The sequence below is a fragment of the Pan paniscus genome, chromosome 8, assembly GCF_029289425.2.
Source record: "Pan paniscus chromosome 8, NHGRI_mPanPan1-v2.0_pri, whole genome shotgun sequence".
Taxonomy (NCBI): Eukaryota; Metazoa; Chordata; class Mammalia; order Primates; family Hominidae; genus Pan; species Pan paniscus.
In genome coordinates, this window is record NC_073257.2 from 101,386,728 (window position 1) to 101,403,711 (window position 16,984).

Genomic DNA, 16,984 nt, shown 5'->3' on the forward strand with positions numbered 1-16,984 from the left:
AGGTGTGCACCACCATGCCTGGCTGATTTTCTTTTTTTAATTTTTTGTAGAGGTAGGTCTCACTATGCCCAGGCTAGTCTCAAACTCCTGGCCTCAAGCAGTCCTCCTGCTTTGGCCTGTCAAAGCTCTGGGAAGAAACTATTAAACAAAGTTCATTTTGAAATGTCATCGATTGACTCTCTTGACATTGGGCTGCATACGAGTGCTTTCTACGGGGCACACGACCTGGAGGAAAGGAGGGAAGAATGAAAATAGTGTGGTGAACTTGTGAATTCATATTCCACTAGCACAGAGCTATTGAATTTTCCCCAGTGATCCTATTGTAAACTCTGGCTACACTTCTATGTATAATCCATATGCACCACACCTCACAAGCCTTTGGCTACATCACATTTGTGTGTTAGGCCTAAATTATGATAGCTTTAGCCCAAACAGATCAGAATACCAGAAAGGGTCCCCAGCTGTCTCAAGCATTCCAAAGAGGACTTCCACAAACATGCTCAGCAGATATTCATCACCTTCTTCCTCTCCAGCCTCTCCACCCACCAACTCTGCTCTCTCTTCTGCTGATGGATTTCATGGGCTTACTGCTCTCTTGGGACCATTGTCTTAAGTGGGTTATAGAAAATATATACATATTTAATATTTGCTTTAAAATGTACTTATTGAGCTCTCAATGTATGTAAGATATAAACATGGTGACAAAAAGCAAATTAAAATTAAGATGGTGAGAGAAAAAAGGAATAGCCAGGTCTAACACATCAGGTAAGTTGTCCACTTTTCCTGCTGTGGCCCTGGCTTGGTGCTAGTTATAACTCAGGTTCAAGTTACTAAGGATGGAGAAAAAAATTTGGAGGATTCCAAAGTAGACAGAGAAAGACATACCCCCAGAGCATCACTTTAACTACACACAAACATATAAACTTACACACACAAACTCACACACTCACAAACACAAACACAAAACTCACACACACACACACACACACAAATGGTTAGAAGGCATCCGAATCTGCTCTCCCCGGCTCTGGAACTCTTTGGAGCTGCCAGGTGTCTACCACAGGGATTGGATTATTTATATTCATTAAGCTCAATGTCAATCTTTTTCCATGGGCAGTGCTGACTCCACGGCCTTCTCCACAGTCTACGGCAAAGGAAAAACTCCTTAGAATGACTTGTACACACAACAGAAGCATTCTACTTGTACATTCTTCTTGTACATACAAAAGAAGCATTCACTCCAAGCTCAGGGAAGAGAAACTCAGTCTCCTGCCTTTCTGGGGCCCCAGAATGTCTCTTAAGTGCCCTTCCAACTAGTGCTTGGTAAATGAGACACTGGGCTGAGGAAACCACTGACCACAGGCCACGTCTTCCCTCTGCAAGCTTCTAGATTCAGTTGCCAGGATGGGCTCCTGGACTGTGCCTATTCTACTGGACACTGATTAAAAGTTATCTCTGTGCCCTTTCATTTCGGGCAGCTGGGGAGGGGATGGCAGTGAGGAGCCAAGAAGTGGTCTCTCTCCACCCTGGGAACCAAGCCATTGAGCTAAGTTCTGAAAACCGGTATGTTGGAGTTATCTTTATCAAGAAACTTCAAAAAGTTCATGAAATAGCTGAAGGAGGAAGATTAATGAAGAGAGTCATAAAAGAATATTCTATGGACAACAGATAATGCTTTTTAATGAGTTTTTCCTAAATAGAAGTGTTTCCTATATAGAGGTATTTGCGCCCTCTACTGCCTTCAGCTGCTACTTCTCAGCAAATCATCCCCCGAATATAAAGTCTTAGATACTAGCACACAGATCTTTTGAGTTTTTTAAAAAGGAGATTCATCAGTATATATGGATGGAAGGAAAGGCAGAGAGAATGGCATTCCTAGTCTCCTCTGGAGCAGGAATGCATACTATATTCCCCACATACAGCCAAAGGTCACTGTGCCCAGAAAATGTAGGAAGTTTCTTAATGAACTATATTAAAGCTATAAAAGCTGCAGCTCAAGAAACTGGTATGTGCTACCGAAGGCAAGTGCTACTTCCATCAGGTGTGTGGGGGAACCCCCAGCATCTGACACTGCAGGCTTTTATGTAGAGCTGAGTGGTCTGATATGAAGCCACTACGCAGCTATTTCAATTTATATTTAAATTAATTAAAATACAATCTAAAACTCAGTTCTTCAGATGCACTAGTTACACTTGCAGTGCTCAATAGTAATATATAGCTAGCGGTGGCACAGATTTAGAATGTTTTCTTTTTTTGTTTGTTTGTTTGTTTGTTTGTTTTTGAGACAGGATCTGTCTCTGTTGCCCAGGCTGGAGTGCTGCAACACAGTCATGGCTTACTGCAGCCTCAAACACCTGGGCTCAAGCAATCCTGCCGCCTCAGCCTTCCAACTAACTAGGACTAGAGGCTCACACCACCACATCGGGCTAAGTTTTTTTTTTTAATTTTATTTTTTGTAGAGACAGGGTCTCTCCATGTTGCCCAGGCTGGTCTCAAACTCCCACGCTCAAGTGATCTTCCCAATTGGCCTTGCAAAGTGCTGGGATTACAGGTGTGAGCCACCCAACCCACCCTAGAACATTTTGAACATTGCAGAAAGTCCTTTTGGAACTAATGTAGGGTTTTTCAGTCTAAGCACTATTGCCATTTGGGGCCAGATAACTCTTTGCTGTGAGGGGCTGTTCTGTACATTATAGGATGTTTAGCATCAGCAATGACCTCTGGATGTCAGTAGCACCCACATCTCCAGTTGTGATCATCCAAAGTGTCTCCAGGGGCCAAGTGTGGTGGCTCATGCCTGTAATCCAGCACTTTGGGAGGCTGAGGCAGGCAGGTCACCTGAGGTCAGGAGTTCAAGACCAGCCTGGCCAACATGGAAAACCCTATCTCTACTGAAAAAGTACAAAAATTAGCTGGGCATGCTGGTGGGCACCTGTACTCCCAGCTACTCGGGAGGCTGAGACAGAAGAATTGCTTGAACCCAGGAGGCAGAGACTGCAGGGACCCGACATCGCACCACTGCACTCCAGCCTGGGTGACAGAGTGAGACTCTGTCTCAAAAAAACAAACAAACAAACAAAAAATTTTCTCCAAGTATTGCCAGATGCCCCCAGGGGCAAAATTGCCCCCATTTGAGAACTGTTCGTTTAAAGCAGTAATCAGCCTAAGTAGGCACTGGCCAGATCCCACCAAAAGGAGATATCACAGAACTCATACAGACAGCCTGGATAAGTTGGTGGGTAAGAGTATCTAATGAAAGACCAGCCACTCCTACATCATGTGCCATTGCCACTTCATGATCTTAATGCATATGGCTTAAGACATATGGGTTAACAAGGCTAAGCTTGTGGCCTGCTTACAGATGGGGAATCTTGATAATTCCATGACTCTCCATTTTAGTTCACATCAGAACTACAACTCTTTATTTATCTTAGGGCTGGAGATCAATAACATGATCCAAAATGTCTTCTATGAGCCTCACAAAGTAGTATTTCTTTTCTCTGTGCTTACACAGCATCTAAACTGTACATGTTTTAGTACAATAAAATCAAATATGTTCTAATCTGTCTCTGTCTCCCACGAGACAGCAAACCACTAGTGATGGAGGGGAAGAAGAGGCATCTCCATCGTTTTACCAACTGGTGTTCTCAGAATGCCAGGCATAACACAGGTAAGCATTACTGGTTTGCTGAACGTTTGAACTGATGAGAAGCCCCTGACAATGAATGTTGCTTTGGAGCTTGTGAGTACTACTTGTAAAGATCGCCTACCATCTGACCAGTTATTTTTACCGTTGGAACCTTAAACATCCTTGGAATTCTCAGAGCTATAGGAATAACATGGGTGTTGATCTATGTTCTTTTTAGCCCATCTAATTTAAGATTCTAAATTTTGGTTGCATGAATACTACGCAGCCAAAGGACAAGATCGTGTCCTTTGCAGCAACATGGATGGAGCTGGAGGCCATTATCCTAAGTCAACTAACATGGAAACAGAAAACAAGATACTGCATGTTCTCACTCACCAGTGGGAGCTAAACACTGAGTACATGTGGACACAAAGAAGGGAACAACACAAATATGGGACCTACTTGAGGGTAGAGAGTAGGAGGAAGCCCCTCATAGAGGCCCCTATCACAGAAAACTTCCCATCTCCGGTGTACTAATTTGGTAGTCAGCTGGCAGTTTCACTGTTGCACATTCCGTCTTATCTGCTTTTGCAGGATTACCATGACTTGAGATACAAGAACAGGTTTATGGTCCTAGACCAAAGCCTTTCCCCTAGTGTGTGCAGCCAGCATCACTGCACACTGCAAGAGTAGCCACAGGGACCCTTTGGGGTCAGACCTGCTCACAGACTAGACAGTCTTGGAAGTATTCTTCCAGTGGGGGAGACAACAGGATTATGATTTTGCCAAACACTTCAGGTTAAAGACCAAAAGTTAACTGAGGAAGTTTTTCGTGAACCTCAGGAAGAGATAAACATCCAATTCTCTGTTATTTCAAAGCAACCAATGTGTACTGTTTTTATTAAAAGCAAATTAAGCGCTTATCAATCTGTCTCCTGCTACATGACAGGTCACTTGAGAAGAGGAAACATGCCCTATGTGTCCCAACAGAGTACCTGGCCTGTACCTAATGATAATTCATAGCTTGCTGATTATAGAAATGGACAAGGAGCTTAGAGCAATGAAGTCTGCCTTGGCCATGCTAACAATATGTTTGGATCGCAGGTTCCTTAAACCTCTGTGGGTTTCCCAGAACCATGGGAATGGCATTGAACTTCTTTTTTCAGCTCAATTTATAATCCTAAATTTCAATTGCATCTAGAAAACATCTTCACCTCTTCTCATTTCCTTTATAGACATGGACTTTTCAAGTCCCAAGATACTTCAGACAGTCTAAAAACAACTTGTTTCCGGGAACCTGAGGACTTTTCCAATAGACATTATAGGATCTATGAAATATCTTGAGTCTAGTTCAGTGATGTAAATGTTTCCTACAATTTATATAGACAATTCCAGGTGAATGAATATTTGACATGTAAAACAATGAAAGCACAGAAATTCAGTTAGAATTGGAACACGTGGGGCCGGACGCGGTGGCTCACGCCTGTAATCCCAGCACTTTGGGAGGCAGAGGTGGGCGGATCATGAGGTCAGGAGATCGAGACCATCCTGGCTAACACAGTGAAACCCCGTCTCTACTAAAAATACAAAAAACATTTGCCGGGCGTGGTGGTGGGTGCCTGTAATCCCAGCTACTCGGGAGGCTGAGGCAGGGGAATGGCGTGAACCCGGGAGGCAGAGCTTACAGTGAGCCAAGATTGCACCACTGCACTCCAGCCTGGGCGACAGAGCGAGACTCCCTCTCAAAAACAAAACAAAACAAAACAAAAAAACAAAAAACTGGAACACGTGGGAGTCAGCCAGAAAAGTAAATCAGAGTAGCCCAAAGATAGCCATCAAGGCCCCCTGAGGTGGTCTGAAGATTACCAGGACTTTCAGAGCGGAGAAGTTCCTAGTAGCTGAGTATTTTCTCTGTGGACATGATTGGTGCGAGTTTGCAAACATGAGTAGTCTCAAAAGCAAACATCAGACACTCTCTGTAGAGATCAGTGCACTTTGACCTACATCCTTTCTGGTATTGCATGGATTATTAAGGTGCACAAGGGGAAACCAAAGCATAGAAAAATAAAGTTCTAGACTCAGAGCCTCATAGAAAGATAGGTATTTATTAGGAATTAGTCTCTGATCCAAAGCATTTGGACCTGAAAGGGATCCAGGGATCATTTGGAAAAGTATCTGTGAAACTTTAATGTACCAACAAATCATCTGGACATGTTAAAAGGCAAGTTCTCATTCAGGAGATCTGTGGAGGGGCCTGATATTCTGAATTTCTGGGCTTTTAGTAGATGAGGATGCCACTGTAACAGACCATATCCTGAGTAGCAAAAATCTAGTCTAGTGGTTTTAAACCATGCACAAAAAAGTCGCTTTGGGATTACTTTTTTCAGAAAACTTACTGATAATACTCATGCCTGGGCTTCACTTCCAGAGATTCTGATTGATTGGGCTGGAGATTGGCTCAGGCATCTGCATTTTTAAAAGACTTCCAAGGAATTTTACAACCTTGCAGCCCAAGGTTGTAAACCATTGTTCAAGGCCAACCTTTTTCTATACCTGATGAGGAAACTCAGTGTTTAAGTGAAATCAAGTTCACTCTGCTAGTTCGTCGAACACAGAGCTGGTTCTGGAATGTTGATAGTGGTTAAGTTTTATTTCTCCAATGCTTAAGTTTCATTTCTACAAGTAGGCATCCTGCCCATTAGAAATGAGTTTCCCTCTCTAGTTTCCATTGTTTTTTTCCTATTCGTAGACACACACACACACACACACACACACACACTCTCTCTCTCTCTCTCTCTTACACAATGTGTTGGCTGTTTCCTTATTGTTGCTCTGTCCTGTGTGGTTCATGGCTGTATTTATCCAAGGACACAATGGGCCAGATCCTGAATATCTAATCAGTTGAACCAGAGCCTCACAGAACCAGGACTGCTGCCAAATTCAGTGACCACATGACAAACACTCACTCTGTTTCTCTGACACGCTGTTACTAGCAATAATTTTATGCATGAAAATTCCAAAGTCATACTACTCTTAGTGTAAGCAGCTCTCCTAATGTTCATTTCAGTATTTGCTTATGTTTCTATCCCTTTTAGAGTTGAGTCAGGGCTAGTGCCTTACAGAAGATATTTGTATCTGAAAACACAATTGGTCTCCTAGAAGCTTCCCATCTGATACAGAACTGGAGAGAGAGAGCTGAGAGGAAATGAGTCCCATTCCAAAATCTCTTCTCCCCCTACACAGGTCCATCCTCACTAGGGAGAGGTTGAATGCCTGCTGCCCAAGAGGTACTGCTGGGCTCTATGTGTAGATATGGCCAGGGCTCCCTGACCTGAGCCTGAGATGGGAATATGTAGATTGCCCTGGCCTGAAGCTCAGAACAGGACACCCCTATCTCAGCAGCTGCACAGTCAGATATGACATGAAACACCTCTCTCTCAGTGCCCACTGGGAAAAATTGTAGTCGGGAAGGGCTCCAGCTAATGGTCAGCACAGACTGCACAGATAAGGGGACTTGTCCCACACTGTGAAAGCAACACTCACAATTACTGAATGCTGTTAAATGAGACATGCTTTCCATGCAATATCCCACTTCATCTCAACATAACCCCATGACGAACGTCCTAGTGCTATTCCGATTCCATGGGTAAGTAAATGTGGCTTAGAAATGTGAACCAACTATCCCAAGATCACATGTCCAGTAAGCAGCAAAGTCCATTAATGACCCCAGGTAGTCTGATTCCAGGTGGCCTTCACTACTGAGCAACATCATCTTGTGCGCACAAAGACAAGTAAAGGTAAAGGGTTTTAATAGTTCTCATTATGCCCAAGCTGCAGAGCAAGAAAGGAAACCTCAGAAGAAAACATCCCATTGGCCCCAAATATAGAATAATGGTTGTTCTATGATGGGGTGCTATTGTCTTATACTCAGAGTACACAGCCCCAAAATAAACAAGATGGCAAATATCTGTGCAGAACCCCCTCCATCAGGTGATTCTGTCACCTGACAGGTGTAGAAGGTTTTTTCTAATGGCCTTGGTTTGCTCAACCCCAGATGAAACAATGTTTGACTAACAATCATTCTTCCCTTTCAGCAAACTTGGTCTTCCACAGCAGGGCTACGTGGGCCTAGTTTCCTTTCCCTCATTCCCCTGAATGGTTCTAACCTCCATTTCTGTGCTGTCATTATGCTTAGAGAATTTTTCTGCCTACTTTTATTATTAGAGTATACTCAAGGAATAAAATGGGGATTCTCATTACTTAAGTAATGTTGAGATTTGGTGGGTTTATGGAAGAATACATGGATCTAAATGATATCCTGTGCTTGTAAGATGTCAAGACGGGCCAGGTGCAGTGGCTCACACCTGTAATCCCACACTTTAGGAGGCCAACACAGGTGCATCACCTGAGGTCAGGAGTTCGAAACCAGGATGGCCAACATGGTGAAACCCCATCTCTACTAAAAATACAAAAAAATAGCTGGGTATGGTGGTGCACACCTGTAGTGCCAGCTACTCTGGAGGCTGAGGCATGAGAATCACTTGAACCTGGGAGGCAGAGGTTGCAGTGAGCAGAGATAGTGCCACTGTACTCCAGCCTGGGTGATACAGCGAGACTCTATCTTAAAAAAAAAAAAAAGAAGAAGTCAAGAGGTCCAGCACATTCTTCTAGGAACTTGTCTCATGCGAATGGGGAGATGTGGTCTATCTCAAGTTGCCTAAATCCTTCCTTGAATAGACGTGGAGATGGGTTTTTAATTCACATAGAGAGAGAGATTATATACTATACTCTTTCTTAAGCATATTCTTTTCCTAAGATATCTGCTCTCATTTCAACTGTGAATGCATAAGATCTTATTTGACGTTCCTTTTCTGGGTAGTCCTTCTTGTCTATATAATTTTTGGCTTTAGAAAGGTCAGGAGCAGTAACTGGAGCAGTAACTCAGAAGTTCCCTGAAAAGAAAGAGAAGAGCTGCCCCAGACATCTGAGAGCATCATTAACACCTGTGACCATGATGGGTCAAGACAAAATACAAGGCCACTCTGTAATCAGGTCTGAGTGCAGACAAAAATACGAATATTTTCCAACTGGATTCGAAAATAATCAAGCAGCCCCTTAAACTGGCCAATACGAATGACTGCTGCTTCCTTTCAAATTACATCTGTCACCTTGGTCTAGTCTTCTCTTTTTCCAGACACAATTTAAGATACCCAATTATAGAATCATTTCTGCTTCCTGACAGCCTCCCATCCCATGCCCATGACCACACCTTACCACATGGGAGCCTGGGAAATATAGTCTAGTTACAGGCCCAGGACAAAGAAGAAATAGCACAGCGAGGCTACAGTTTCATTTGGTAATTATGAGAAGACTGTAATGAAGTTAATAACCCTACCTTGAAATGCTCACTCAGAGGGAAATCGCTCTCAGTCTTTGCCCTTTTGCTTATCTTGGTGCACTACCCCTACAAAACCAAGATCCAGAAACGTACAGGATGACATTGTAACAATTCACAAGAGGAATTCAGAATAGCAGCTTTCCAAATTTTCCTTTTTCTCTGCTAATTGTGTGGGCAATTACATCAGCCTTGGGATCATATAAATTTTTCATTAAATATGTGAACATTGTTTGATTGACTCTCTGATGGTTGTTGCTTTGTAACAGATAATCTTCAAAATAGTAGAAACAGAAGAAACATAAGGACAACTCAGAAGAACTATGTGAATTTGGATTTAGATTTTTAACCCCCATGACCCCATCACATTCTCTGACTACATTGCATATGTTTCTCTACTGACCAGCTCAAACATTGTTGTTTGAACCACTAATGGTGAACAGTAAAGATCATCAAAACAGTCAATATGCTTGAATAGGCTCCACTATAGCCAGGGTTGGCAGTAATGCAAATGCTGCTGGAGGATGTAACCAGTATGGGACCCTTCTTATAGACCAATATCTCAAAATTGAGGAGTTGTTTTGCCTAACACAGCCCCACAGAAGAAGACCTAACCATCTGCAACCTCATTCTTCCACAAATTGACAATGACTTTCTACAGTATTCTTTTAGGCACAAACCACTGACCCTGGTCTAAGGAGCTTCCACTGTAGACGTCCCTGGAACCACCTGGCTGGATACATGTGATAGTAACAAGTTTGACAACAGAGTCTGACATGATTCACAAAAATATACGTTCCTGTCTGCCACTGGTTTTTCCACAACACTGAATGTCATCATAAAGTCCAGTTATCCTCTATCTCCTACACCACATTGACTCCAGCAAGGGAATTTGCGTATCAAAACTGCCTCTCACACACCCATCCTCTTAGCTGCCAAAACTCAGCATGTATTTGTAATCAAAGCAGAGACAGCCCTATTTCTCTGTATCATTTTCACCCTGCCAATTCACTAGGCATCAAGGGTGTAAAAAACTGCCTGGATATACCTCCCATATATAAGCACCATGCTTATCTGAGAAGCCCTAGAACTCTGTGGACGAACCTTGAAGGAGCCTCCAAGCCTGAACCAAAGCCCTACAGATCACCTGCTATCTTCATAGCACCATGAGGTAAAGGCTTTCTCTGCTTCACTGACCTTATTTCTGCACACTTTGAAATTCTAAAACTTTCCTTAAGGGCCAATTTTTTGACAGGCCTTCTCCTAAGGGAGCTGTCCCACTGGTGGTTCTGACCCTGATAGGCACCCTCAACATGATAACCAAGAAGAGTTTAATAAGGGGGCTATTTAAGACGATATGGGCAAAGTTTAGGGAAATCAACAGGAAATGGTGCTTGTTGGTTGCAGGGCAGCGGGAAGAGGCGTGTTGGTTTACAACAGTGGTAACATGATAACCCTGGGCCTACAGGAGCAAGAGGAGAGAACCAGACCCAAGGAGACTCTAAGCTATAGCTGTAGGGGAGGGGCTTCTCAAGAGGCCTTTGGTGAAAAAATCACTGACAACCTCAAGCAGAACACAGTGGGAGCTTAGGAATTAATTCCACGACCTTCACCTCCTCCTGCAATTTAATATCTGGCTGGTGCTCCCCAGTGGGCCAACCCCAGAAGAAAGTAAAAAATAAAAGAGTTTTGGAGTTAATAAAGTCCATAGAGTCAGCTTCCAAGCACAGAGCATGGTGAAGAATGTAGGAAAGTAGATCCAGAGGGGCAAGATGAGATATATATGTAGAGGCAAGTTTCCTAACTCCTGTTACAGAGCTCGCTTAGTAAGGGTAGCTGGCTTAATAAAAGCAGCAATGCTCTTAAGGAAATAAACGAGAAAGCAATCTTATTTCCAAAGATGTCATTTCTGTAGCACTTTCTAATAGAGGGACAATTACCCAGGCAACACTTAAAGACTGTTCACCAGGGAACAGAGGCCTGAGCCTAGACAGGAGACTGGCACGGGGACCAGTCAGGGCAAGAGCATTGAGATCCTTTTAATATACAAAATACTCTTTTAGGCATCCAGGTGAGAAGAAGCAGCTATTTTTATTTGATAATTTGGTTAAATTCACGTGGGAAAAAGAAGCTACTTTCAGAGATGGCCGTTTTTCTGTTGTTTGTTTGTTTTTGATACCAAGTCAAATTTTGCGATTACTGTGAAACTATGAAATTGTGATTACTATGAAATTTGCTTTTCACTGAATTAACTGTTCTCAAAGTGTGGTCCCCTGACTAGCAACATCAGCATCACTTGGGAAGGCAGCAGAAATGCAAATTCTCAGGCCCTACCCTAAACCTGCTGACTCAGAAACTCTAGGGTGGGGCCCATCAATCTGTGTGCTATAAGTTTTCCAGGTGATCATGTTGCCTGCTAAAATTTGAAAAACCACTATACTAGATGTTAGAAAATAAGAAATTTTGTAGGCATTGTGATATGTTTGTTCCACAAAATATATATTTCTTTTTTTCCTGGTGTAGTTAGAACTGGTGACCTGCAGAAAATGCTTTCACTCAAAAGTATTCTGACCTGCTAGAGTTCTCCCATCTGATGTTGCAGTCAGTGGGAGAGGAAGAACTTTACAGAAAAAAGGGCTGCTCTTTTGAGATCCCTTTCTAGCAAACATGTAGACCTGTCTTGAGAAGAAATTATAAATGAAGGATTGCAAAAAAATTCACCACGAGAGTACCCAAGTCTTTCTTTTTAATATAACGGGCTCCTGGTCATAAGATGTTAGTTGTGGCTGGGCATGGTGGCTCACGCCTGTAATCCCAGCACTTTGGGAGGCCGAGATGGGCAGATCACGAGGTCAGGGGATCAAGACCATCCTGACTAACAAGGTGAAACCCCGCCTCTACTAAAAAATACAAAAAATTAGCCGGGAGTGGTGGCGGGCGCCTGTAGTCCTAGCTACTCAGGAGGCTGAGGCAGGAGAATGGCGTGAACCTGGGAGGCGGAGCTTGAAGTGAGCCGAGATTGCACCACTGCACTCCAGCCTGGGCAACAGAGTGAGACTCCATCTCAAAAAAAAAACAAAAAACAAAAGGTATTAGTTGTGTCTGCATCTGTGGAGTTGACAGAAAGCAAGCCTTTCATTCCCTGCTGCCTTGGTAGCTAGTCTATGTGAGAGGTTTTGCAATGGCCTGTGCGTATGTTTCTAGAAGCCACTGACCTGAGGTGGCCTAAGGGGAATCTGGACTATCCCAGACTGAATAATGCCCACATCAAAATCCTCCTGATCCCACTGGTTCAGGGACAGAGGAGCAGATTGAGCTCCTCCTTCCATTCATGCTTATTGATCAAGACAGCTTAAGTGGAGCTTAAGTGGACAAGATCCAGGGAAATGCCTGACAAAATATGGTGACGAGTCCCTGTCTGCCACAGGCATACAGGGATTAGGTCACTACATACATGCACAAACTCATCTTTTTTTTTTTTTTTTCCAGACAGGGCCTCCCTCTGTCACCCAGTCTGGAGTGCAGTGGCATGATCACAGCTCACTGCAGCCTCCACCTGCCCGGGCTCAGGTGATCCTCCCACCTCAGCCCAAGTCGCTGGGACTACTGGTGTGCATCACCAGGCCCTGCTAATTTTTGTATTTTTTGAGAGACATGGTTTCGCTATGTTGCCCATGCTGGTCGTGAACTCCTGGGCTCAAGCAATTCACCTGCCTTGGACTCTCAAAGTGTTGGGATTACAGGCATTAGCCACCACGCTGGGGCCTAATTTAATGATAATATGTATACTACTAATAACAGCACTTTCTGTATGCTCACCAGATAAAAGGAGGACTATAGGCTCTCAGCATTTCCATTTTAGAGAGTGAGGACACCTCTAGGGTGATATTCTACTCCGTAGTCTTCCCAGGGCCCAAGTCAAGAAGATACATGTTGATGAACAACCACCTATAAGAAAGAGCAATAATTCTCTTCTGGAACTTGGCAGGGCAGCCTTGTAAGATTGTGTAAATTGTGCACTTGAAATTCTACAATCTCAGTGAAAGCAAAAATCTAGTATACTTTTTTCCACCTATCAATGCATGGCCATGATTAGATCACTCAGAGGAAGACTGATCTCTTTCTACTGCTCACAAATGTGCTGGGTGGGCTAGCAGCTGAGATGCTGAGATTGGGTACATATTTAGAAAGCTTGGAATGGCTTATCTTCAAACATTCCAGCAGCTCTAGAGTAATGGAAGTCTGTGTGGATTATTTTCCCTGGGTAGTGTCTGTTCTCATCATAGCACAAGCTCCACTGGGTATGAGTGGACGATTTGGGTCAAAAACTCTTCCTGATTCCATCTTCTGTAGGGGTGGTGACTATTTTCAGTGAGCATTCTTCAGCACAATATTGATTTTACTTACTCCTGACCCACCCAGCATATGTCCCACACACACCCCCACACACAGGTTTCATTGGGTAATCTTCCTGGGCCACAGCTGGAAGGAAGATTTCTGGGACTCCTCATCTCAGCAGTCAACTATACAGTCCTATCCTAAAGCAATATGCCAGGACTCTCATATTCCACAGACTCAAGGATGGAGAATATGGCTTGGGATTGTGGGCAGGAATGCACTCAAGGAGGGTCTAAGCATAGTAGGGAGTTTTTTAGATGGAGACTCTGAGGGAAAAGTGAGGGCTGTGTTGAGCTGCCAGCTGTGCTCAAAGCAGCAGTCATAAGCCTGAGTATCCTCTGCCCAACTTTGTGGTGCTATTCATTATCTTGTGAATCCTTTCCTTTCTTCCTTTCTTTCCTTTCCTTTATTTTCTTTATTATTAATTTTTTTGAGACAGAGTCTGGCTCTGTTGCCCAGCCTGGAGTGCAGTGGCATGATCTCGGCTCATGGCAACCTCCACTTTCCAGACTCAAGTGATTCTTGTGCCTCAGCCTCCAGAGTATCTGGGACAACGCTGGCTAATTTTTTGTATTTTTAGTAGAGATGGGGTTTCACCATGTTGCCCAGGCTAGTTTTGAACTCCTGAGCTCAGGCAATCTGCCTACCTCGGCCTCCCAAAATGCTAGGATTACAGGTGTGAGCCACCACACCTGGCCGTGAACTTTTTCTTTCCCTTTATTTTCAAAAAAGAATGTTTCATCATCCATTTTTTGTGATTAGATTATGATTATATTATATTATGGTTATATTGAGTCGGGATTTATATAAAAATTGTTTTTGCTATACATTGCCATATGGAGAGTAAGAGAAAATTTCATAATGGTCCTCTCTGAAATCATTCCTTGGGCCTAATGGATAGAAAACATGTCAAGTATAGACTGTAAAGTAATTAGTTTAGAACACAGAGGTAAATATACTTACATAGGATGTGAGGACCACTTTTTCAACTATTAAGGACAAATTCCTTTTTCTTCCTTCATGTTCTTATAGGGAGACTAGGACTTCAGTTCCACCTCAGAGGAGCGTGAACTATTGGGGAAAAAAACCCTTCTGGTCCCACTGACTTCATATTATTCTCTCTTCCTCATGAGTGGCTGAGAGATTACTACAATTGTTGAGATTTTATAGCCTGTCCTCCACTAGGCTTCAGGGTTACTTGATGTCAGGAGCACTGACTTACAAAAGTGGGACTTGCCACTTCTTCAAAGAGACACATCTTACCTATGTAATGTTCATTCATGCCTCTTCTTCTGTCCCCATCAGTAAGGCTGCCCTTGTGAGGTGGTTCCACCCACTTGGAACCCCTCCATTTAGGATTGGTTGAGTAAGTTCACACAGGCAAAGGAGTTAGAAACCCTACCACATTCTCCAACCTGGCTTGAGCATTCATGAAGTCCTGCATTTGAAACCGTATTTGGCTCTCATATTTTACTCAGAACCCTTCATGGGAGGAGAGAAAACCAAAATGTGTTTACGTGTTGAGAACATGAAAAAGATGAGTAAGGAACCCACCTTCCTGTGAACCCTCTCTCCACATTTCTTCTGACAGCATTAGTCATGGACTGCAAAGTCGGGAGGAAGCAGAAAGAAGACAGGTTTTGCAGTGTTGAGGGTGGTGCTGAGATTATTTTGATGTTAGCAGAATTAACCTCTTTTGAATTGACTTTTAGACTTCATGTAACCTATCTGTTGGCACTACAAGATGATTAGCATTTCCCCTTGGTTTTTATGTCAACCTGTTCTCTTTCCTAATGACATGACTGTAGAACCCAGAGGGGCACCAGATAATGGAGGCAGGGAAATTAGGATAGAGCATATTTGACTATTTGAAGTGCTGGCTTCATTTTCAGTGGACCGAATACTTTCTCAAAATGTAATTAATTGCTGCCTATTTTTACAGTGAAGAATCTGATGGAAAGCTTATTGAAGACAGCCTGATTCAGCTGAGATGTCACTTTACATGGAAGTTGTTAATTGAAGCTCCTGAAATTCCTGATTTAGAAAACAGGATCTGGGAAGAGATTCAGTCCTGGACACCAAATACAATGTGGGAATACACAACCTACTAGCCTATGTGAAACACCTGAAAGGCCAGAATGAGGAAGCCCTGGTCAGCTTGAAAAAGGCTGAAGACTTAATTCAGAAAGAACATGCCAACCAAGCAGATATTAGAAGTCTGGTGACCTGGGGCAACTTTGCCTGGGTGTATTACCACATGGGCAGATTGGCAGAAGCCCAGACTTACCTGGACAAGGTGGAGAACACTTGCAAGAAGTTTGCAAATCCTTCCCGCTATAGAATGGAGTGTCCAGAGGTGGACTGTGAGGAAGGATGGGCCTTGGCGAAGTGTGGAGGAAAGAATTATGAACGGGCCAAGACCTGCTTTGAAAAGGCTCTGGAAGGGAACCCTGAAAACCCTGAATTCAATACTGGGTACGCAATCACCGTCTATCGCCTGGATAAATTTAACATAGCATCAGGGAGGAATAAGGCATTTTCTCTGCACGTCCTAAAACGAGCTGTCAGGCTAAATCCAGATGATGTATATATTAGGGTTCTCCTTGCCCTGAAGCTTCAGGATGAAGGACAGGAAGCTGAAGGAGAAAAGTACATTGAAGAAGCTCTGACCAGTATATCTTCACAGGCCTATGTCTTTCAATATGCAGCCAAGTTTTATCGAAGAAAAGGGTCTGTGGATAAAGCTCTTGAGCTCTTAAAAATGGCCTTGGAGACAACACCCACTTCTGCCTTCCTGCATCACCAAATGGGGCTTTGCTACAGGGCACAAATGATCCAAATCAAGGAAGCTACAAACTGGCAGCCTAGAGGGCAAGATAGGGAAACTGTGGACAGATTGGTTCAATTGGCTATATGCAAATTTGAAAAGACTATAATGTTAAAGCAAACATTTGAGATGGCCTATGTTGACCTGGCTGAAACGTATGCAGAAATAGGCCACCACAGAAAGGCTGAGGAACATTTTCAGAAAGGGTTACGCATGAAGATCTTTGAAGATCAGCTAAAGCAAGAGATTCATTACCGCTACGGCTGTTTCCAAGAACATCATGGGAAATCTGAAGATAAAGCAATTACCCATTATTTAAAAGGTTTGAAAATAGAAAAAATGTCCCATTCCAGGGAAAAACTTCTCAATGCTTTAGAGAAATTGGCTAAAAGATGTATTCACCAGAATGTACGGGTTGTGGAAAGTGTCAGCCTTCTTGGGCTTATCCACAAATTGAAAGGAGAAGTAAGTGACGCTTTGCTGTGCTATGAGAGGGCTCTGAGGCTGGCTGCTGACCTGAACCCTATATTTTAACATAGAGGTCACCATTATCCATTTAATGGTCTTATAACTAAATAGAATGACTATGAAATTAAATAATGCAAACTTAAAGCTGTTGGAAATTTACCTTATTTTGAGCCTTGAGAGGAATGTGGCTGTGTGGCCTGAGTTATGTAGCATGCAACTGCAACTTCTGCTTTTTCCTGTAAGTGATCAGGAAAGGCCTTGTGGCACC

At 43.2% G+C, this 16,984-nt stretch overlaps 1 protein-coding gene across 1 annotated transcript; it reads left to right on the forward strand.

The window, feature by feature from the left end:
- The first annotated feature begins 7,239 nt into the window (after positions 1 to 7,239).
- Positions 7,240 to 16,782, forward strand: LOC100977291 (interferon-induced protein with tetratricopeptide repeats 1B). The gene is given in 3 exon segments (XM_055092269.1): positions 7,240 to 7,274; positions 15,364 to 15,488; positions 15,491 to 16,782. Coding segments are annotated over 3 exon segments (1,452 nt in total).
- Positions 16,783 to 16,984: the final 202 nt, after the last annotated feature.